The 23390-nt window shown below is 36.9% G+C and overlaps 2 protein-coding genes across 2 annotated transcripts; one reads left to right on the forward strand and one right to left on the reverse strand.

Moving 5' to 3' along the window:
* The first annotated feature begins 227 nt into the window (after window positions 1-227).
* LOC108990181 lies at window positions 228-9479 on the forward strand. Its single transcript, XM_018964064.2, has 3 exons — window positions 228-945; window positions 1992-2057; window positions 8513-9479. The coding sequence occupies exons 1-3, from the start codon at window positions 772-774 to the stop codon at window positions 9014-9016; spliced, it is 744 nt and encodes a 247-aa protein (XP_018819609.1). The 5' UTR covers window positions 228-771; the 3' UTR covers window positions 9017-9479.
* A 10997-nt stretch (window positions 9480-20476) lies between these two features.
* Window positions 20477-21625, reverse strand: LOC109019287 (60S ribosomal protein L7-2-like). Its single transcript, XM_019001557.2, has one exon. It carries the CDS (start codon window positions 21532-21534, stop codon window positions 20986-20988), a length of 549 nt encoding a protein of 182 aa, XP_018857102.2. The 5' UTR covers window positions 21535-21625; the 3' UTR covers window positions 20477-20985.
* Window positions 21626-23390: the final 1765 nt, after the last annotated feature.

Raw genomic sequence — 23390 nt, forward strand, 5'->3', positions numbered from 1 at the left:
CATTCCTTTAACTATTAGAATATAATAAAATAATTTTTCTCATCAGTTATTATTTATTTTACATTCCGTATCTTAAAAAAAATAAAAATTATCAAATATAGGCACGATAGTCAATAGTAATTAATATATAACAAATCTCAAAATAAAAAGCACATCCAAAATTAAAAACAAAAACTATATTTAAAAAAATAAAAAAGAAGGAAGAAAAGAATAAGATCGCTGTCCACCTCATGGAATCGATGGTCCGGCCATCCCAAGAGGAGCAGCTACCACTTTGTGGGTTGGATTCACCTTGGCCGGGGTAGACTGCCACCATCCCAGGTAGTCTATTCCAGAGTGGTTGGACCGACGACCGAGGGACCACCCCTTATAATCACGTGCCGGTGAACTTCTAGAAAGGGTCAAAGCTCAAGACGGCATCTTTATATTCATCTGCTTTATTATATGATATAGTTTTCCTTGCTCGTGTCTCAGAATCTGAAGAAGCCAAACAAGACTTGGCAATGGCATGTCGCCACGACCAATTCAGTCCAATCCCTCTTTTCAGCCACTCCATTCAACAATCTTTACTTTTCAGTGGAAGGCTCGAGAGTACCCATAAGATTTTCTGGCTCTCCTTGATTCCTTCTGAGATAAAAATCAAAACTTTAGAGAGACAGAAGAAAAGAAATCCAACCCATAAAGATTCTCTGGCTCTCCCTGTTGATTCATTTGGAGATTAGAAGAAACTTCCGAGAAAGAAGAAAAGAAAGCCGGAAAGAAGATAATAGAATGGCCTGCTTTGTGCCCTTCAGCAATAGAAATTTGGATCTGAGCTTCTTTGTCTTCAGGCCAACAGTTGTTTTGGTCGATGACGTTGTTGACGCGTTGAAGCAGTTCTCTTTATGCACTGAGAATCTTGGTTGCGTACAAAATTCTATTTTTAAGAGCATTCATGGAAATATGGTGAGTTCACCTTCATTTTTCACTTCCTTTCAGCTTAATATTACTTGTTTCTTACCTTTTCATTTTGTTCTACTTTTTTCACTTCACGTACGCTTTACTTGAATCGAATTTGTTTCAATTTCTTCTATTTCTTTCCCATTTGAGTGGATTTGGTTTTTACTGGAATTCTTTCTTATTTACACTCGCTATAAAGGATAAAATAACATATTTTTTATATTATTCTTAAGGTTAAATACACATTTCACCTGTGTTTTCACACCGTCGAAAATTAATCAAACTTATAGGTAAAAAGTACCATCATATTCAATCATAACCATTGAGATAACACTTGTTATTCAAAAAAAAAAAAAAAGAGATAACACTTGCATCTCTCAATTTTACGTATAAACAAACAGATAACAAAAAAAAAAAAAAAACGTGACATGAACTTACCATTGGTCTGAGAGAAAAGTGTTATTTGATAGTTGGTAGAAGTCGGTAATTGCAATAGTTTGTACTTTTCCCTATTTCTCCATTTCCCAAGAAAATTAATTACTTGGTTTGTGGTTTATTGCTAGAGTGTCACTAAAAGTATCATTATTTCTATTATGGGAATTGCCAAGTCAATTCTGATCACCGATTGAAGGTACCGAAAACAGTTTTAATCTTTTTTTAAATAATTTGTTTTAGTATTTTTTTTTTCAAAATACTAAAAATAAATGCACACAAATGCTTTAAGAAAAAAAAAACAGTGATCGGTATACTTTGTTGGTACCGATCAATCGGTTGGAGTATCATTTTCCTTAGGTAAATTGGTATAAAACATCTTTTTTCACTTTGAACTAATCAACCAGATTTTCAGGCACATAGTTCAATTGTTCATTGAGACTAAGAAATGACGCATGATCATGTCTTAAACATTTCCTCACAAACTCTCAGTTGTTCCCCCTTCTAGAAGTGCTTTTAATTTCTGTGATATTTCTTCTGTGTCACTTCATTCAAGTGAGAAAAATCAAGCATTCACATACTGGTTTTTGGAGATCTTAATTGATTAATCTTGTGTTCAGATTGTATGGTATGGAGCATGGCTGAAGAAACCTTCTGAAAACAAAGAGTTATTATGTTCTATCCTTGTAAGTTTTAGTTATTATAACCAACTTTCCTTTCCACTTGTGTTTTACTTCTTTGCTTTATTTTAATGCAATTCACTTCAAAAGGGACTATAAAAGATCATCTTAATGAAATTACATAACCTATAAGTCTACAAAGCAAACAGCAGGGCTTTAGGGTAATGAAAAGGTGATTATGACTCTTAAAAGTTCGTATATTCTTTGCTTCTTACTACATTACATTAATGGAGTATCATGGAGATTTTTTTTTTTTTTTTTATCATTAAGAAAGTTTATTGATCATCAAAACTAGGCATAGCCTGAGTACACAGGTGGTACACAAGTGAGAAATGCTTAATTCAAGCCTACGAACGAAAAAAGACGCATAAAGTCATTAAAATTACCCCCATCTAATACAATAGTCTTAGCCCAAAGTAACACAGTTTGGAAAAATGAATCTCTAATCCCCTCCAATGAATGTTCACTATTTTCAAACATCTTCCATTCCTCTCATTCCATATACACCACATAAGACATAAGGGTACCATCTTCCAAACATCCACTACTTGACGGTTTCCCCGTGTTTCGCTCGAACAAGCCAATAGGTCCACCACCTTTTTGGGCATCACCCAAGCAATGTCCAACCTTAAGAAGACTTCATCCTTTGCCACATCGCAATGGAGAAGAAGATGGTTTGTCAATTCGCTATTCTTTTTGCACATGAAGCACCAATCCATTATGAAGAAACCACGCTTCCTTAGCTTGTCTATGGTCAAAATTTTACCATGAGAGGCCAACCAACCGAAGAAAGCAACTTTTAGGGACACTTCACTCTTCCAAATGCGCTTCCAAGGGAAATTCTGAGAAGAGTGGGTAGACATAGCCTTACATAAAGAATGAACCGAAAATTTCTTGTTCCCAGGATGTGTCCACAACAGTTTGTCCTCCACACCATGTTCCAAATTCAATGCGTACAAGGTGCTTTAGAAATCAGAATTGTCTCCCACTTCCTAATCTTGAACTGCTCTGGTAAATGACACATTCCACTGCAGTAGGCCATTTGAAGAGTCCATTTAATCAGCAATAAAGGCGTCCTTATGCAATGCAATTCTAAAGAGAGAAGGAAAAGCCTCCTTTAAGGCAACATCACCACACCAAACATCAACCTAGAATCTAACTCTATTTCCATGCCCCGCCACAAATCTAAAATTACGAATGAATCCTAGCCTTTCCTAATAAATTTCCATACACCCACACCATATGATCCTCGCCCTTCATTAGAAATCCAGCCTCCCCAAGTACTTCCGAATTTGGCATCAACCACGGTCCTCCATAAAGGCTCGCTTTCTTGGTGGTACTGCCACAACCATTTTCCAAGTAAAGCCTTATTGAAAATACTCAGCTTTCTAATCCCCAGGCCTCCACAAAGTAGGGGGTGCAGTTCTTGTCCCATTTAATCAAATGGAACTTTTTCTCGTCCCCCAATCTGCCCCACAAGAAAGCACGGAAAATTCTTTCTATCCTATTAGCCACACCAGCCGGGGTAGGGAATAATGAAAGAAAGTACGTAGGTAGGTTAGATGATGTGCTCTTACTAAGATTGACTCTTCCCCCTTTAGATAAATACATTCTTTTCCAACCTGCTAATATATTCTCAATTTGGTCAATCACGCCATCCCATAGTACTTTGGATTTATGAGGAGCCCCCAAAGGAAGACCGAGGTACTTCATAGGCAAAGAAGATACCTTACAACCCAAAATTTCAGCCAAGTCTCCAATATGATTTACCAAGCCAACCGGAACCAGTTCCAATTTGGACAAATTCACCTTAAGGCCGGAAGTAGCTTCAAAACAAAGCAAGAGAGCTCTCAATGAACAGATTTGATTAGGATCCGGCTTGCAAAAAATTAAAGTGTCGTCAGCGAAAACAAGATAAGATACATTGACGCTCCCAGAAGAAGTACCGCCCTTTGAAAATCCAGATAAAAAAGACCCATCCCCGGTTGCCTTTATCATTCTACTCAGTACATCCATGACTAAGACAAAGAGAAGAGGAGATAAAGGATCTCCTTTTCTCAATCCACGAGAGCTGTTGAAAAAACCCTTAGATCTAGCAGTTGTGATGCAATACTTCATCCAATTGCGCCACCTCTCCCCAACGCCAAATTTGCATAGAACATAAACTAAGAAGTCCCAATTAACATGATCAAAGGTCTTTTTCATATCTAGTTTGCAAATGATACCTGGCGTGTTGGATCTAATTCTACTGTGAAACATTCATTTGCTATTAGTACCAAATCCAAAATCTTATCCCCTTAACAAAAGTATTTTGAGGCTTCAAAATAATTTTGTCCATGATCGTGCTCATACGGTTGGCGAGAACTTTGGATATGATCTTATACACTCCACTCACAAAACTTGTAGGGCGAAAGTCTTTCATCTCCACTGACTCTGCCTTCTTCGAAATAAGGGTTATGAAGGTTGCATTAAGGCTTTTCTCGAATTTCATGTGTGAGTGAAATTCGGCAAAAAATTTCATAACATCCTCCTTGAGAATGTCCCAACATACTTAAAAAATTGCCATGGAAAATCCATCTGGTCCCGCCGCTTTGTCGTTGTCCATTCCTTTTAGCACTTTAAGCACCTCTACCTCTTCAAACATCCTTTCAAACCAACCAGCACATGATTGATTGATCGTATTGAATGTCAACCCATCAACCTTAGGCCTCCACTGAAATTGTTCCATTAGTAGGTTGTCGAAAAACTGCACTATGTGGTTCTTAATGTCGGATCTGTCTAAAAGCACATTACCATTCGAATGCAGTACCTCAATAGCATTAAACCTTCTATGAGAGTTGGCTTCTCTATGAAAAAAGCTGGTGCACTTATCTCCTTCCTTCAGCCAAAGGGCTCGGGATTTTTGTCGCCAAGAGATCTCTTCCATGAGTAAGTTTTTCCAGATCAGCCACAACAACAATCTTTCTTGCCTTCTCCTAATCTGTGAGAACCCCGACACTCTCCTTTTCATCCAAACATGCAAGTTCCTCAAAAAGAATCTTCCTTTGATTGTTGATCTTCCCAAATTCTTTATCATTCCACATTCTCAGGTCCTTCTTCAAGGCTTTTAAGTTTTCCAGCCAACACAAAGTTGGGTGTACCAAAAAAATCATAAGAGAACCACCACACTCTCACCTTCTCCACAAAACCGTTAGCTTTCAACCTTATGTTTTCAAATTTAAAATATCTACGTCCCTCATGAAGGCCCCCACAATCAAGCAAAATAGGGAAGTGGTCCGAACAAAGTCTCAGGAGTCTCTTTTGGCATAAATCTGGAAAATGGGCCTCCCAAGACGAGGATACGATGAATCTGTCCAGTCTTGACCAAACCCTCCCATTGGACCATGTAAATTCCCCCCCCTCCCCCCCAGAGGTAAATCGACGAAGTCAAGTTCGAAAATAAGATTAGAAAATTCTGCCACTGCCTGATTGATACAGGAATCCCCCGACCTCTCACTCGGGAAATGGGTGACATTAAAATCCCTCCCAATACACCATGGCCCATCCCACCAGCTACATAACTCAGTAATCTCCTCCCAAAGGAACCATCTATTGCTGTCCAGATTAGGACCGTATACACCAGCAAAGGACCACTTGTAATCATCCACATTTTTAAAAGAGCGGGCCGCAAAATGTTCCCCAATATGCTCCTCAACTAGATTAACGATTCTCGTATCCCACAGCAGAAGAATTCCTCCCGATCCCCCTTTAGAAGCGAGATAAACCCAGCCCATGTGAAGGCATCCCCACTAATTTCTAACTGTTCTTCTATCTATGAACTTCAGCTTGGTCTCTTGAAGACATATGATATCAGCCTTCCAGTTTCTTAGTAAGTTTTTAACATAGAGGCGCTTACCCGGATTATTCAGCCCCTTTACATTCCAAGATAAAATTTTTGGTTTCATAAATCACATATATTCACCCTACCCTTACTCCTTCCTCTACTTGCACTACGTTCTCGATAATTAATAGAGCAAGCTAGTATCTTTAATTCCCTTTTTTTTGGCGTAGGATCTAGCCAAGTGAGGTTGGCCCGATTCAATAGCAATGGGGAGGGCTTTGAATTGATCTCCAAATCCCTCACAAGAAATCCCTATGCATTCTCGCATTTCATCCACTTTTTGGAAGACCCAATTTGACTGAGGGCTGGTTTGTTTTCATGACTAAAACCTAAAACTTTGAAAACTTTGAAAACCTCTCATCTCATCATTATAACTTTCTCAAATCCCCACACAATAAAATAAACAATTCAATTTTTTCAAATTCCAAAATAAAAATAATATTAAAAAATATATTCTAACAATATTTTATTCAACTTTTTAACTTTAATCTCAATTCATCTCAGAAAACAAACGAGGCCTGAGAATTGGCCCAATGTGAACCTGGCAGCATAGAACACAAGGGGCTTGGGTAGGAGCACCTTCCTTGGGTAGTCTCATAGACCCTTGGGTAGTGTCACAAACCCTTGGGTAGGAGCACCTTCCTTGGGTAGTCCCTTCCTCTAGCTCCCTACAAACCAACTGCATTTCATACTCCTACACAAACCCCTCATTCGCAACTTCCAAGATATTCTCAAAAGGGATAGGAGCACCTTCATTGGGTAGTCTCATAGACCCTTTGTTGGATCCATCCTAGGTAGGAATACCAACTAGGGGGCTACACCAATTGGGTGTGGATAATGCCAAGGTGCCAACCTCAGTTTGGGGTTCCATTTGAGGTTCCCGTGTAGATATATTAACAATAGGACTTCCCTCTACGTCAAACAGTGTCACCAGCTCATTCTGGCCTTCTTCTTCAACCCGAGACCCCCTCTCATGGCCACAATGAGCATCCTTAGCTTCTTCCTCCGTTGGCGACGTCGTCTCTGACAAACTGGCGACCAGAGGCCTACCCACTAGGTCGTCTGCTCTCGACAATGAGTTCTGTGTGTTCGTCGACTCCTTCTGGGTTGCCCGACGTTCATTCTCGGCTCCTTCCTCAGTCAGCGGCATCCACGCTGGCAAGCTGTTGACCAGAAGCGCACCCAATAGGTTGCTTGTTCCCAACGGTAGAGTCTGTGTGAGCATTGGTTCCTTCTGCCCCTCCTCCACAGCCCGAGTACCATTCTTGATTTCTGATTCCATCGGCAGCCTCAATATTGGCAGCTTGTCGCCCTAGGTTCCACCCATGAGGTCCCTTGCCCCCGACGATGGGTTCTGTGTGGTTGCAGGCTGGTGGTTGGAAGAGGACGGCCCATCTTTGCCGATGGGTCTGGGTTGTTTAGCCCGCCAGTGCTTGGGCTTTACCTTTCTCGGCCTATGTATAACGGCTTTGGCGCAGCCCATTTCTGTCCAAACCCAAGCCCAAGCCCATAGTTTTTTATCCACCCTCTGAATCATAAGATTGACCAAATTTCTCAATTGTACTCTTGCTTAAAAGAAGAAAGCTTGTCAAACCTCTCCAAGGGTCCTCTCTCGGTCAGGGAGTCTCTTCCCATTTCAATGTTAGTTCTACAGGCTCAAGTAGAGAACACACATCTCGGTCCTTCCTCCACAACGGCTATCTCCTTTTTCTTTGAAAACCCAGAATTGCCGCTCACCCTTGGTACCAAAGCTACTGCATTTCCCTAAGCATATACCTCCTTACCATCGCTGCCGGCAGCGAGCCCCGATGACCGGATCATCTCTGCATAGGACTTAGGAAGAATATTCATCGGTGCTTTCTGGGTTAGATTTTTGGATTTAAGCAACCTTGCTCCCATTTTCCAAACTGCCGTAAGCTTCCCTTGGTGTCTTCACCATTTTTCTCCACCCTCTCCCCTCTATTTCTTCAGGTATGAAAACAAAGTTTCTTCTGCCACCTCTGCCATATTCCACCAACTGCCATATAGCGACCTTGAGCATTGGAGCATATCTGCGCGATGTAGCTTCTGTTACCATCCGGTGAGGTTGCAAAAAACTCCTTGTCTCTAGTCAAGCATTCCTTAAGGGCTCTAATGAACCAGTTCAACGTAGACCTCTCCAAGATCAGTAATTTTGTAACCTTCCAACTTCTCTCTATTAAGCGAATCCATCGACTACCTTCCTCCGACAATTCGAATACCTTAGATTCTATAAGAATTTGGCTTGTGAAAACCATGATAATCACGTTATTACACACCGAGACTCATCATCAGTAAGAAAGTGTACGAAGAGAAAAAAGAAAGTGTATGAAGCTCTATTCAGGGAGATTTTCAACCTTTAAACTGGCCTTTGTGACTCAAAACATGGAGGAAAGGGAAAATTCATTAAATTGCTTTATTAATCAAAGTGGGAATTGCCTGATGATAGCTTCTTTTGTTAAACGTTTTGTCATTTCACATTTGCTTTCATTTCCCTGTTTTTTGCACATTCCAAGTGTCTGAATATTCTTCTGTTCTAATACCCACTTTTCTCTTTTCCTAGATGTCAATGTTGACAGATATATCAAACATGGCTATCTTAATTGAGCATGGCTTCTTTGATGCATATGCTGGAGAATCAAGAGATGCCGCCTCGGCCATAATATTTCACACAGGTGACACAATATCCATAAATTCAGCAGTTGGTTCTGCTGCTGATCACCTAGATGACCTCTCTTATGCAACCTTAGCGTTATTCAAATCTGCTTTTCTAAAGATGGAAGGTGTTGCAGCTGGAGTTTGCTTGAAATCCCAAGAGAGGCCAAGAGTGGTATGTCTCTTTGTGTGGAAGTCAATCCGATTTTGTTACTCATGGGTGCTAAACTCAGATCATAAAAGGTCAATGCTGCCTTATTTTAATCGCTTTTCTCTCGATGTCAAGTACGACATGTTTCGGGTTGTCTATGTTAGTGGTGACAATGTACCAAGTTTGCAATCTTTCCCTGCTTCTCAGATGTTGGAAAATGCAGGAGGAAGCAAAGAAGAAGGGCAGGTCATACAAAATTAAAAAAAAAAAAATGTTGTTAGGATGCAAACCCCTACTGCATACCTTGTTGCAATGTAGATAAATTTTGTTGGCTCATATCGTCCACTCGTGTTGAGAACTAGTGGAGGGTGGAAGGGTGACATATTACTTTTGTAATTGTATTAGACATATATGGAGAGCTTAAAATAGGCGATATTCAATCCTTCTTCAAGAGCGAAAGGCCATGCCAATAGCTTAAAATGGTGTCCATATTGCATCAATGAAATAACACGTACTCATTTGAGCTTGCGAGAGAGATGTCTTCCATAGGATAGAGATACCCTAGGAGTTCGGTCAAGAACTCAAGGGATCCAAATCGGTCTTCCATATGAGTTCTAGACCCTGGCATGATGGTCTTAATAGGGGTAGTGGGAAAAGTTTGAATTCTCTTAGAAGGCATTGGCGACCTCTCTTGCCTTGACACCTTGCTGATAATGTTGACAAAAGGTATAGATATCTAATAATTAGATTATATTTCATGAAAAGGAACAAGCTCTTCTGAAAGCTGTACTATCTAATTCGGATACTGCATCTAGGACTTGTACAACTTTAATAGGGACAAGCTCTATGATTTAGTACTTTTTATCTGCCGGCTCAATCAGATAAATAATCCCTATCTATTGTTTTGTTATCAAATAAATTACAGAATCTGGGATCAAATCCTCTACATCAAGGAATACAAGTTTATGGAAACAATTAGGAGGAGCCGTCTATTGTGTTTTTTGTGTGGAGTCTAGTTCTCTTTGTGTGCAATCCAATTTAATAACCTAAGAATTTGTTGTGGATTTTCAACGAGGCTTTTTGACCCATTTTGACTATTGATCTGGCTCGCTAATTATGATTTATTATATATTGTATTAAACCCATATACGATCACGTTTTATCTTTAATTTTTATTTGAATAAAATTCTCCGTAGTCATATTGCTGACCATGTTAAATTTATGTCATGAGTGGTTGATTGAACTTTTTGCTTTATTTTTTCTCTTATAGTTTTTAACACTGTTATCTCTTGCATGCCATGAGGAACATACGGTCAAGCATATACGCCAGTCAATGTGCTCACATATTTATAAAACCAACAAAAAGTTGAATAATACTCAAACTCTAAACCAGTGCGCATACACACACACACATACATATATATATATATATATATAGAAAAATGATTTATGCAACTGGCTTGTATAACTGCCAAGTAGTCAACTTAATAGTAAGTCTAATATTGCTTAAGTATGACTATTGTATTACTTTAACTTCTTATATAAAGGTTGGTCTAGGAGGCCAAGACAATTCAAAATACAACTATAATGAGTGTATATTCTTTTTGAATGTATAAATTTAAATTTATAATTTAAATTATATTATAATTTGATCTAAAAAAAAATTTAGACCCAAAAATAATTTATAGACTCAACGGATCATTAGGTTGAGCGGGAGGTGGGGCAGGGGTTGGAAACCCTCCCCCTGCATGCAAGGCAGGATGCAGGGGTGGGTCCACCCCACCTCGCACCATGCGGATAGTACCCCTAGTTCTTATTGTTTCTTTGGTCCGAGAAAGCGAAGTGCTCTCTCTCTCTTGCTGTTTGTACAAGTAAACTTTCTTTCTCAACCACACACAAACACTACCTAACAACTTGTGATGAATAGGAGCGTAATTATTCCTCTTTCTCTTATTCCTGCAAAAACCCAACAACAAAGTTGTAAAATAAAATGAAAAGAAAGAAAAGTCAGTGTTAAAACGAGTATTCTCATGTGGTTTGATTAAAAAGGAGAATAGAAGTGGATGTTGAGAGTTGCCTTTGTTAAAAGCAAAGAGAGATGTGAAGAAAAATACCCAGTGTTGAATTTATCAATAAAGAAACTATGAGAGTTGTAGAACAAAAGCTTGCAGAAACAAAAGCAGCAAAAAATAGAAAGAAGTAGAAGAATAAATTAAAACCGGCTCTGAAGCATGAGAATACCGGTTACCCATGAAAGAAGGTCGTCTTCTGGTTTTCCTTTGTTACCAGTCTCTTCTGGGCTTGGGACCTCGCCTTTTTCATTCAGATGGTCTTCTTCCCATTTTTCAAAAATGCAGTTTTTCTCATTTTTCATTTTATGTTATTTTTTTAATTTTTCTCAGATGTTATCACGTCACACACGATGACACAGTAGTTCCGCATGGGCGATTGTACCTGAAAGATTTATGAAAGGTATTGTTCAATGATACAATACCGTGGGCAGATTCTCATTATATACAGAGTTTACATTACAGAGTTTGGAAGCTAAAAGTTGTACAAGGAAAGAAAATCAGATTGGAAGCTAAAAGCTGTACAAGGAAATAAAATCAGACAGCAAAGAAAGGTAGCCGAATATACAAGAGACAATTAGAAAAAATTGAAAAAATCAAATCAGGTAATATTACGCCTTGAGTGCGTGTCCAGAGGAGGGCTTTAACTCTTCTCACTAACATCCCCCTGCAAGCTAATGGGAGGGAGGCCGACCAGAAGCTTGTCCTTGAGAAAGAAAAAACGAGTTGACGTAAGACCCTTGGTGAAGATGTCGGTAATCTGATCCTAAGTAAGAATAAACTGAACAGCAACGTCCTTGTTAACCACCTTCTCACAAATAAAATGGACATCAACTTCTACATGTTTGGTCCGTGCATGAAAGACGGGATTCGAAGCAAAAGCAATAGCACCCAAGTTATCACACCAAATAGTAGGAACATGAGAGAGGGGGATAGATAGATCCTTTAACACCATACGAATCCAATACAATTCAGCCACAGTCATAGCCAACGCTCTATATTCGGCCTCCGTGCTGGATCGAGCGACAACGGGTTGCTTCTTGGCACACCAAGAGATAAGACAGGGACCCAAGAAAATTCCAAAACCTGTAGTAGAGCGACAATCATCGGGATCACCAGCCCAATCAGAGTCACTAAAAGCTTGGAGACGAAGACTCCCTTTAGAAACGTTTAAAGCATGATCAATGGTACCCTTGAGATATTGAATAACATGCTTAGCAGCCGTCCAATGAGTAGTAGTAGGAGAATGGAGATATTGACAAAGTTGATTTATGGAGAACGCAATTTCAAGATGCGTAAGAGTGCAATATTGAAGGGCCCCAACAATCTGATGATATTCGATAGCATTAGGGAGAGGATTACAGTAGCTGAGAGTTTGGAGCCAGAAGTACAAGGAGCCGAATATGGCTTGGCGCCAAGCATATGTGCGCGATCCAAAACATCCATACTATATTTTGATTGGTGAAGATGTAAACCGGTAGAATCACGTGTAACCTGAATACCAAGAAAATAATTAAGAGAGTCCAAATCCTTCAATGAGAATTCAGAATGCAACTGTGTGATCAAATTCTGAATAAAAGGAGCATGCGATCATGTGATAAGAATATCATCAACATACACCAAGAGAAAAATGTGAATATCGACGTTGTGATAAGTAAAGAGAGAATGATCAGCAGAAGAGTCCTGGAAACCAAGATCCAATAAACACTGTGAAAAGCGATTAAACCAAGCTCGAGGAGCCTGTTTTAATCCATAAAGAGCTTTATTAGGCCGACACACATAGTCTGGATGGTGAGGATCAACATAGCCTTGGGGTTGAGAAATATACACTTCTTCATCAAGAGTCCCATGGAGAAAAGCATTAGAAACATCCAACTGTTTAATATCCCAACCAAAATGAACGGCTAAGTAGCGAGTTTGATAATCGGACTAAAAGTCTCAGAAAAATCAAGGCCGCTGATTTGATAGAAACCTTTGGCCACGAGACGGGCCTTCCGTCGGTCAAGAGAGCCATCCTAATTTTGTTTGGTTTTATAAACCCATTTGGTATCAATGATGTTGTGGTTGGGAATTCTAGGACAAAGTGTCCAAGTGGCATTTTTCACCAATGCAGCATATTCCGCATCCATCACTTCTTTCCACTCTACCGAAGTTATGGCTTGTGAGAAATTCAATGGGTCCTTAGGTAATGAATTGGTGGCTAAGGCAGAAATAGGATGGCGTGTGGAATAATTAGAGAGAAAATCCAAAAATTGTTTTGGCTTAAGGGAACCTGTTTGTGATCTTGTTACAATTCGGTGAGAGATATGATCTTGGCTAGATTTTCAGGAGAGATCAGGATTGATTATTGGAGGGGGATTGGCTAGTGGGTTGACTAAAGGAGATTGAAGAGAAGTATGTGTGGTTGGTGGAGAAAAATTAGGTGTAGATGAAATGGAAGGTAGATTCGTGGGATTGGAGAAATTGGTGCAATTTAAATGGAATGAAGAAGAATCGGATTCTAGTAGTTGAAGGGAAGCAGGTTCTAAAATATTGGGATTGAGATTGATGTTTGATGGAGTCGAAAAATGAGGGGCTGATTGGTTCGAAAAATGAGGGCCTGATGAATCCAAATTATTGGGCAATAAAATTGAATCATTTGCAGGAAAGAAAATAGGACTAGGACTATCAACGTGAGGATCTACTTCCTTTGGTGGAGTGAGGCGTGATTTATCCTGTGCTGGAAACAATCTCTCATCAAAGACAACATGTCATGACAAGTACGTTCTCTTGGAAACAGGGTCAAAACAACAGTATCCTCTATGATTAGAAGAGTAACCAATGAAAATACATTGTTTACTACGAAAGGCAAGTTTATGATTATTGTAAGGACGAAGAAGAGGATAACAAGCACAACCAAAGGATCGTAAGGAAGAATAATCGGGTGGCCTTTTAAAGAGGAGACTGTATGGAGACTCATTTTTTAGAATGGGAGTTGACAACCGATTAATGAGAAAAATTGCAGTAGAAAAAGCATTAACCCAAAATCTTTTAGGAAGATTACATTGGGCTAATATAGACAATCCAATTTCCATAATATGACGATGTTTTCTTTCCGCTACTCCGTTTTGATGAGAAGTGTATGGACAACTTAAACGGTATAAAATCCCATTTGAATTTAAAAATGAAAGAAATTGATGTGAAGTGTATTCCCCACCATTGTCGAATTGGAATTGTTTAATTTTGCATGAGAAGAGATTCTCAACCAACAATTTAAATTTTACAAAACAAGGAAACACATTTGATTTATTTGAAATAGGATACATCCATGTAAATCTCGAATAGTCATCAATAAAAATAACATAATACCGACAACCACTTAGAGATGAAACAGGAGAAACCCATACATTGGAATGGACTAATTCCAAGGGACTAACCGACATTCTATGAGATTAAGTGAATGACAATTGTTTACTCTTTCCTAATTGACAAGAAGGACAAACAGACTCGTGAGTCAAAGAACCAACAACAGGAAGCTTGAAAGAGGATAAAATATGCTTGGTCACTTGTGAAGAAGGGTGCCCAAGTCGAACATGCCAAACATCAAGAGAAGTTTTAGCGCCTAAAACTTGCACACTTGCACGACATGTGTTTTGAGAAACTTTATCCAGCGTAATAGGATAGAGACCACCTTCACTTGTCCCCTCCAGAAGCATTTTTTCTCTTTGTTTTGTCCTTCACACAATAATTAGAGTCGGTTAGGATGAAAAAACAATTATTATCCACACAAAATTTATTAATAGAAAGTAAATTAAGCATAACGTTGGGACAATGTAATACGTCCTTAAAGAAGAGATTTTTCTGTGGAGTGTGAATGGAAAAAGAACCGGTATTGGCAATAGCAAGACCCGATCCATATGGCCATAGAATCCTCACCACCATAGACTTCCTGCAAAGTCAAATTGGCAATTTCATTAGTAATATGCTGATTAGCACCCGAATCCACATACCAAGTGTTGGAATCTGCAAAACCAATGTTGCTTTGGGCAACCATTCCAGCAAGTTGAGCAGGTGGATGACGGCCTTGGTAGCTATAATCCATACGGTGATAGCAATCCAAGGCTTGATGATTGGTTTTACCACAAATCTGGCAGGGGGCGCGAGGTGGCGGATTACTAGTGTTGGAGTTGGGATAGAATCCTTGTGGCTTAGTAGGTGGTTGCTGTTTGATATTTTGAGGTATGGATTGGCCTTTCCGTGGAGGGTAATTCGGTTTTGAGCGCCACTACCTTCCCGAATTAGGATTCTTCCCAACAAGCATAACAAAATTCGGCTGTTCATGGGATGACCTTTGAACCTGATTTTCAATCATAATCTCATAGGAAAGCAGTTCAAATTCAAAGTCATCAAAATCCATGGGATAATGGCGTAAAGCAAAAGACACAGAAGTGACAAAGGGAGTAAAAGCCAAATTTAATCCACTAAGAACATAGGAAAGCAGATCACTCTCATCCACAGGCTTTCCTACAATGACCAATTGATCAGCCAGTGATTTTGCGGTAGTTAAAAATTCAGTGCAATTGGTATTTCCTTGCTGCAGAGTTTGTAATTTTCTTTTAAGTCGATTAACATGTGCAAGAGAATGAGAGGCATATTTCTTGGCCAAAGAATCACATACCTGTTTGGCAGAAGTAATACCAAAAATAGAAGAAATAACCTTGTCTGAGAGAGTAGCATTAAGCCAACCAAGAACAAACTAATCTTTCTTGTGCCAAAGAGCATATTCAGGATTCACAGTTTTTGTAGGTTATCCCTCAGAATCAAGAGTGAATTGTTGTGGGCAGGGCTTCGTACCATCCACAAACCCAAGCAAATCATTACTGCGAAGAACATGCAACAATTGAGAAACTCAGTTAAGGTAGTTCGAGCCATCCATCTTCACCGAAACAAGCTGAGAAAAATTCGGTTGAGAGAAAACCATAGGAGCAGCTGAACTTGCGGAAGCCATGGAAGAGTTGTAAAAATTTATCTAGTGTGAGCAAAAATGCTCTGATACCATGAAAGATTTATGAAAGGTATTGTTCAATGATACAATACCGTGGGCTGATTCTCATTATATACAGAGTTTACATTACAGAGTTTGGAAGTTAAAAGCTGTACAAGGAAAGAAAATCAGACTGGAAGCTAAAAGCTGTACAAGGAAATAAAATCAGACAGCAAAGAAATGTAGTCGAATATACAGGAGACAATTAGAAAGAAAAGAAAAAATCAAATCAAGTAATATTACGCCTTAAATGCATGTCCAGAGGAGGGCTTTAACTCTTCTCACTAACAGTACCTTTACTTGGAACTCCTTCGAGAAGCCTATAGGCTATATATATTATAAGGACTACAAGGGTTACTCTATACTCTATAGGAGTATTTATATTCCAACAACTACACGAGACAAATAGAGTAAGAAATTTAGGGTCCTTTTCATATAATATTATGGATAGGGTGAGTTTTCTTTTTTCTCTTTTGAAGAGTTGGCAACAATAGGTAGGGATTTAATCCCATTTACATGATGAATGATCAAAATACATAATATATTTCTCGATAAAAAGTTCAAAGCAAATGCATGCACGTCGAGTAAACAAGAATGGAATGTACAAATTAAAGGCAATATGTATGGATGGGAAGTGTAGAGATTGTCTTAAGCTATAATCCGAAATATCTACCTATTCTAATCATTAATTGCCATTGGAGATCATAAAAAGTGGAGGAAGATTGATGCGCAAATGATTGCCATCGAGACTGGGATATGCGTGAGAATGATGCGTGATGTGTGGCTTCCAATTATGCTTAGAAATAGGTAGATTCGAAACTATCTGACAAAAACATAAGGAAAAAAGAAATATTTTAGTCGAATTTTATAAAAATAAATTTATAAATTAACTTGGTTTAATGTAATATATTAGATCGTAAAGATATAACGTATCATATGAATACATGTCAGTTTGAAGATTTATTTGTATGACATATCTTTAAATTGTAGCACTTTTCAAAAGGAAAAGAAAAGGGAACTAACAGCGAGAGAAGGGCAGAGCCAAATGTTGAAAGTAATAGGAGTTTATTAAGGAATATCATTAGTTTATAACTTTTTTACAATTTTATGTTAAATAAAACATAGCTATTTAAAATTAAAATTTATTTTTAATGAAGTGATTGTATTAGTTAATTATAAAATGGATTGTAAACTGTTAGGTACAGTCCACTTTGCGCACGAAAATTGCAGACGAAGTTGATGTCGTTGACGTCAATCGGTTTATAAATTATAATAATAATAATAATAATAATAATAATAATAATAATAATAATAATAATAATAATAATAATAAAAGCAAGAAGAAGACGTCACCTGGAAACCTCTTCCAAAAAGGGATCCTAAATTTCTTACTCTATTTGTCTATGAGTGATAAGCTGTGCTATAAGCCAGTTTAACTCCCTACTACTTAAATAACTCTCCCCATAATTTGCTTGTGAAATTCTTTTCCCTATCAAACACGATAGAGTTGGGTAGGCCATGAAGATGGAATATGTGTTTAATAAAAAGTTGGGCTAATGTGGTTGCTGTATAGGGGTGGGATAATGGAATGAAATGGCTGCATTTTGTTAAACGGTCCACCACAACCCAGACACAGTTGTACCTTTGAGACATGGGTAAGCCCTCTATAAAATTCATGGTGATGTTGGTCCATGGTTTGAAGGGAATAACAAGGGGCTGTAAGAGATCACTGGGTAGTGTGTTATCTGGTTTTACACACTGACACACATCACAATGTTGAATAAACTCCTTCACATGAGATTTGAGTCACTGCCAAAATAATTCCCTCCTCACTCTGTGTAAGGTCTTATCAAACCCTGAATGCCCCCAGTTGGGCTATTGTGAAGTGCATCCAATAACTTCAGTTTGAAGGTTTGGACTTGGGCATGTAGAGCCTATGTTTATAATATAGCAACCCACTCTGCAAAGTGTAATGGAGATTCATTTCCCCGTTAGTCATCAACTTCTGAGTATTTGTGTCAACAGAATAAAGCTCCTTTAATTCATCAACTAACTCCAAAGTAGGGACTGAAATCATAGTTAAGACCATAGTCGATGTAATCCCTTCCACAAATCAACGGCCTTCCATCTTCCCCGTACTTTCACTTGCCAACCCTAGCCTTCGACAAACACTTAATTCTTTTGCAGCCGTTACTTTCACAACCTCTTCAACTCGCTGCATACAATACTCCTTCACAGCCCCCTACTGCCAGATGTGTAACACTTTCCCAGGCCCTCTTTGATGTCACATCAGCACCGTAGATAGTTCTTCCGCAACATAAATGGCTCTGATCATTTTCTTTCTAAAGTCTCTTTCATTTGAATCTAGTGGAATGATAAGGCAAAATGGAGTTTTATTTGAGTTTATGGAACTGTTAATCCCTCGTTCATTGTGCGTGGACAAGGAGATGGTCGAGAGGAGAACGAATCGCGCACTCGTAGGTGATTCGGGCGTTTGGGTTTTGGAGAAGGTGAGCAAAACGCACTGCATCACCTAGGCCTTTTACATGCACTGTTTCATTTTGGCATTCTTTTCTTTCCCGCCTATATTACAATGCACCATTTTCAGTTTTTAGCTGGCATGTCCTTGGATTCGTCTGCGAATTTGTCTGCCAAAATGACTGAATATAGAGTTTTTCAATTTTGAAAATAATTATAGTTGTATCATTCATAAGGATAGGTGAATAGAAAGAATAGGTAGGAGAAAGAAAATAATAAAGAGAAAAGAAAGTGTGAGAGGTGTGGGAGACCGTTGAGGGGATCCTCTCTCCTCTTTGAAACAGCTAAAATCATTAAAGAGATGACATCGCGAAGGAATAGTGAAAGATACATAACTATTTTCATAATTTTATATACTATTATATTTTTAAATAAATGTATGTTTGCAAAATGATTTTGTTGGAAATATTTTCAAAATAATTAATTATATGTTATATTTATTAATAATATTTTCGGGTTGATTTTGGAAGTTGTGAACTATTTTGGAAAGAGAGAATATATGAAAATTTTATAAGGTTTATAATATTTTGGGTATGTGGTCTTGACATCCTAGGTTTATCCATAGGGTTGGGGTTCAAGTCACCCCCATGACAAGAGTGGTTTTTAATTTTTCTCCATGCGTGCTGCCCAGCACCAAGGCGTGCATGTAGTGAAGCACTGCAATGCATGGGCTTAAGGGCGAGACGCACTTCATGCGGGAGTGCATGTGTGAGCAACGCATCAAGGGCCCCATGCACGAGGTGCTGCAATGCATGGGAAAAACTAATTTCTTGATGCACGCACGCTATGATTCTAACGCTTGAAGGGGAAGCAAGACAACAATTGGAGCAAGTTCAACTATTGTGTTTTATGGCAACAGACACAACATATATACCTATTCCGAAGAGTTTTTAGAAAAATGAAAAGTTTTAACTTTTTGTTCACATCATTTGACTATCTATAAATAAACCCATTGGCCTGCCATTTGAGTATTCCAGAATTCAATTTCAAAATTCTCTCTTTTCCAAATTTTTTACTTCTTCAAAACTTGTTAGAATTTGTTTGTTTTCGAGAGAACAGATTTTTAATTTCTTAGTTGAATAAAAAAATTTTAGGGTATTCGGGGTCTATTTTTATGTGTGCATAACATAGTTAGATAAACAGACTTATTCTAAATTTTATTGTATCTTAGAAGCAAATTCACTTGTAATCCTTGTGCATATCGTTATTGGTAGTGGCGAATATTGTCTTAAAGAAAACGATATTGTAACGTGCCTTGAAGCAGACTTTCTCTCACTATTTTTTGTTTTGCAGCCCCTTTTGATACCAACATATTTATCATTTATTTAAAATATAGTAACGTAACAAATTGTGAAAATAATTACGTGTTTATATATATACTAGGCGAGAGCAACGTGCAAAGCACGTTTGCCTAAATTTATGAAATGATTATTTGTAAAAAAATAGTATATATTTTATAAAAATGATTGATTTCACTTAATAATTTAAGGCATAGTGAAGAAAATAAAAATATTAGTTCAAAATATTATACAATCTAATACATGTTTATAACATCTATAATTTTAGCAAAACTTCTTGCGATAAGTTTAATAAAAGTCTAACAAAAACAGTAGTTCAAAATATGTCGTTTGATGTTTGTACTATGATTCATCATTTTGTGTCAAAAATACATACCGTGGTTGAAAAATGCTTTGGTTTTTGCAATGATAACAAAGGAAGCTATTATTGTAATCATAACCAGTTCGTTTTTTTACAGCCAATTCATAATATGTAAAAATATAACTGGTGCAAGTCAACCACCATTATTTTTACCTTTATCCAAAATTTTGTTTCCTATATTATATTATAAACACATTTTTAGATGAAGTGATTGTATAAATATTTTAATTTGTTAGTAACAATAAGATTTTACCTCCATTAATTACAAACTTTTTATCAACTCAGCGACATCAGAATTCTTACTAACAAATTCTTCTTGTAGCATCACCGATACAAGTGATTCATTATTAATCCAATGAAATGGTGCTAGGTAGCCCAGAAACTTGACATTTTAGTCTGTATTTTATTGTGTTGGACCGAATAAAATTCATAAACCGTGATCATTTATGTACCTTCTATTTGTCAAACCAATTCCTACTGGATTTTTATAACAAAAACAGCTTATGTACACAACCACTTTCTAAGGAACATAATTTACAAAAACTAAGAATTCTTTTTACAGAAGATGAATTAGCAGTTGGCAGCTTTAGTTTAATTCAACCTGAAGCTTAATAGACATGTACAGAAGAGTGAGAAGAGCACCTTGTGGAAGTGGGGCATACCTAATTCCTTCTTCAGACATGTACAGCAGCATCGCCGTAAACCATGTACGCAACCTACACCACTACGGCCAACTCTTCCTCTGTTTTTCTGCTACAAAATAGAGCACCGAAAGTTTTTCCATACTCCGAGCCACTGCCCAGCCACTACGATGCAGCCTACTACCTCTGAACATCCACCGTGCAACAGCAACGCCACCTCCTGCGCATCACCAGAAAACTTTCGCATGTCCTCTCTTCCATCATCCAGATTTCGGGAGGATAATATCCTGCTGCATGGACCTAATTCATCCTGCGGATGAGCTCATTGATGTAATCTTCAAGATTTCCGACTTCACCTCCTTCAACATGGTGATTTCTCTTCTTCTTCAAACCACCCAGGGGTGCCTTAAGCTTGAATGGCCATAAGAAATTATTTGCCTCCTTGAAGTGGGGTCCAACCGTCATAATCTCAGGGATAAGATCTTCCGTGCAAATGATTCCTTGCTTACCCAAAGCCTGTTCGACGATGGAATTATCAGTCAAAGCAATTCTCTGCTTGTTGAGTTTTCCATATCCCCTTTTGTAAATCAATTCTTTGACACTCTTCAAATTCGGATACCCGTAGGTCACATAAGGCTCAACTCTGTGCAGCATATTCATCGTTGCCTTGTTTACTTTTAAAAAGACACCATTGAATATCTGTCGCAATAATGCAATTTCCATACCGCTTGAGTTCTTTGCCAGTTCATGAACGAACGAATCAATGCACGCAGATATCGATGTCCTTAATAATGAATTGAAGTACATGCAGCATCTGCCAGCCAAACTCATGATCATAATAACTTCCATACACACGGACGGATGTTAACTTTAACGGAAAAACAACAAAAAAATCCGTTAAACCAAGAATTTCTGTTAAATAGCCACTTTATATATATAGAGATATATATTTGTCTAGAAGAGAATCACACGAGAGAATGGATACTAATAAAATAGTGAAAAATAACAAATGAAAATATAAAAAAGAGTCCAATGTTATTATGTTCACATTTTTATAAATCTTTCTCTAATATTCTTTATATAAAAATTATATAATTAAACAAATAAATGGAAAATAAATTGGATAAAAAAATAATAAACACACAATATTTTTTACAAGATATTTTTATAATTATATTTTTGAAAAACATATTATTATAAAATAATTTATAAAAATAACCTCATTTTTCCTCACTTTACAATTATATATTGTAAAAAGTAAAATTATATATTGTAAAAAGTGTTTGTGTCATGTGTAATGATATCCTTACACTTTATTTACTACTGCTTTACTATATAGTTTTTTTTTTTTCCTTTTGCTCTATGAATTTAGATTAAAAATCTAACATGGCTTCATTGCATAATTTAGAAGAAAATAAATTCAATCAACTAATATGATTATGTAAATTAATTAAAAATAATTTCAATTTTATAAAAATTGACTCGAGCAAAAGAATGTCAATTTTTATAAAATTGGATTTATTTTTAATTAATTTACATAATTATGTTAGTTGATTGAACTTATTTTTTTTTTTTTATAATTTATGCAAGAAGATTGTGTTTTAGAATTTTTAATATAGATTCAAATAATAATATAAAATTAAATAATAAAATGATAATAAAAAATGCGGAAGATTTAACTAGTTAATAAATTGGATACAGAACAAAAGAGAAAGGAAAAAACTACTTTGCCTCACAAAGCTTACCACTCTATTTGACCGTTTTGTGAATAAATAAATAATAATAATTTTTTTTACTTAATGATTAAGGAATTGATTTTTAATGAATTGATGTATTTTAAATATTTTTTAAAAATATTTAAAAATAATAAAAAAATGTGAATAAAAAAATTAGATAAAAAAGAAACACTAACTTTACACTAGCGGTCACTTGCAGCGGTAAGCTGCAAGCGGCACGCTAGCTTTATTCAGAGCATTAGCATTGGACTCACTAAATTTATTTTCAAATTTTAATGAAAAGTACATATTTTTCATATATCTAAAGCTTCCTTATCAATAACTCTACATTGAATTAACTATTGAGTTCATTAAAAAAATAATATTAATATTATTTTTTTAATAATAATAGTTTATTTTATTTTCATATTTTATAATTATACTAATCATATATTAATTAATAATTTAATTTGATTCTTACATTATTATTACAAGACGACTGGAGATTAAACGTGAATAAAAAAAATTATTAGAGATTAAAAGTGAATAAAAAATTAATTTGATGAGTGAATAGTAATCCTTTAAATTTAAAAAAATATATCTATTTATTGTAACTCAAAATTTTATATTTGTTTTTTTAAATAATTTAATGCATCCCTTTTAATAAAATTTATTATATTTTATATTTAATTAAATTTTTAATGAAATCAAAACCAATACTTTAAAAAAAAAAAAAAAAAGGAATGGGTCAATGGGCAAAACGTACTTTGGTCAGATTATAGAATTCCGAACCCCACGACCTCTCTCTCTCTCTCTCTCTCTCTCTCTCACTCGGCAGCTTCATTCAATTCGCATCAAAACAATGAGTCTGCGAATGTGATCTGCAAAAGCAATCTCTTTGACTGAAGTGATGACTACAGTAGATGTCACTCCCCTTTCACGTCGAAGTCGTCATTTTCCGTGCTAGTCATTGAAGCTAGGAAACAAAAT

The sequence above is a fragment of the Juglans regia genome, chromosome 4, assembly GCF_001411555.2.
Source record: "Juglans regia cultivar Chandler chromosome 4, Walnut 2.0, whole genome shotgun sequence".
Taxonomy (NCBI): domain Eukaryota; kingdom Viridiplantae; phylum Streptophyta; class Magnoliopsida; order Fagales; family Juglandaceae; genus Juglans; species Juglans regia.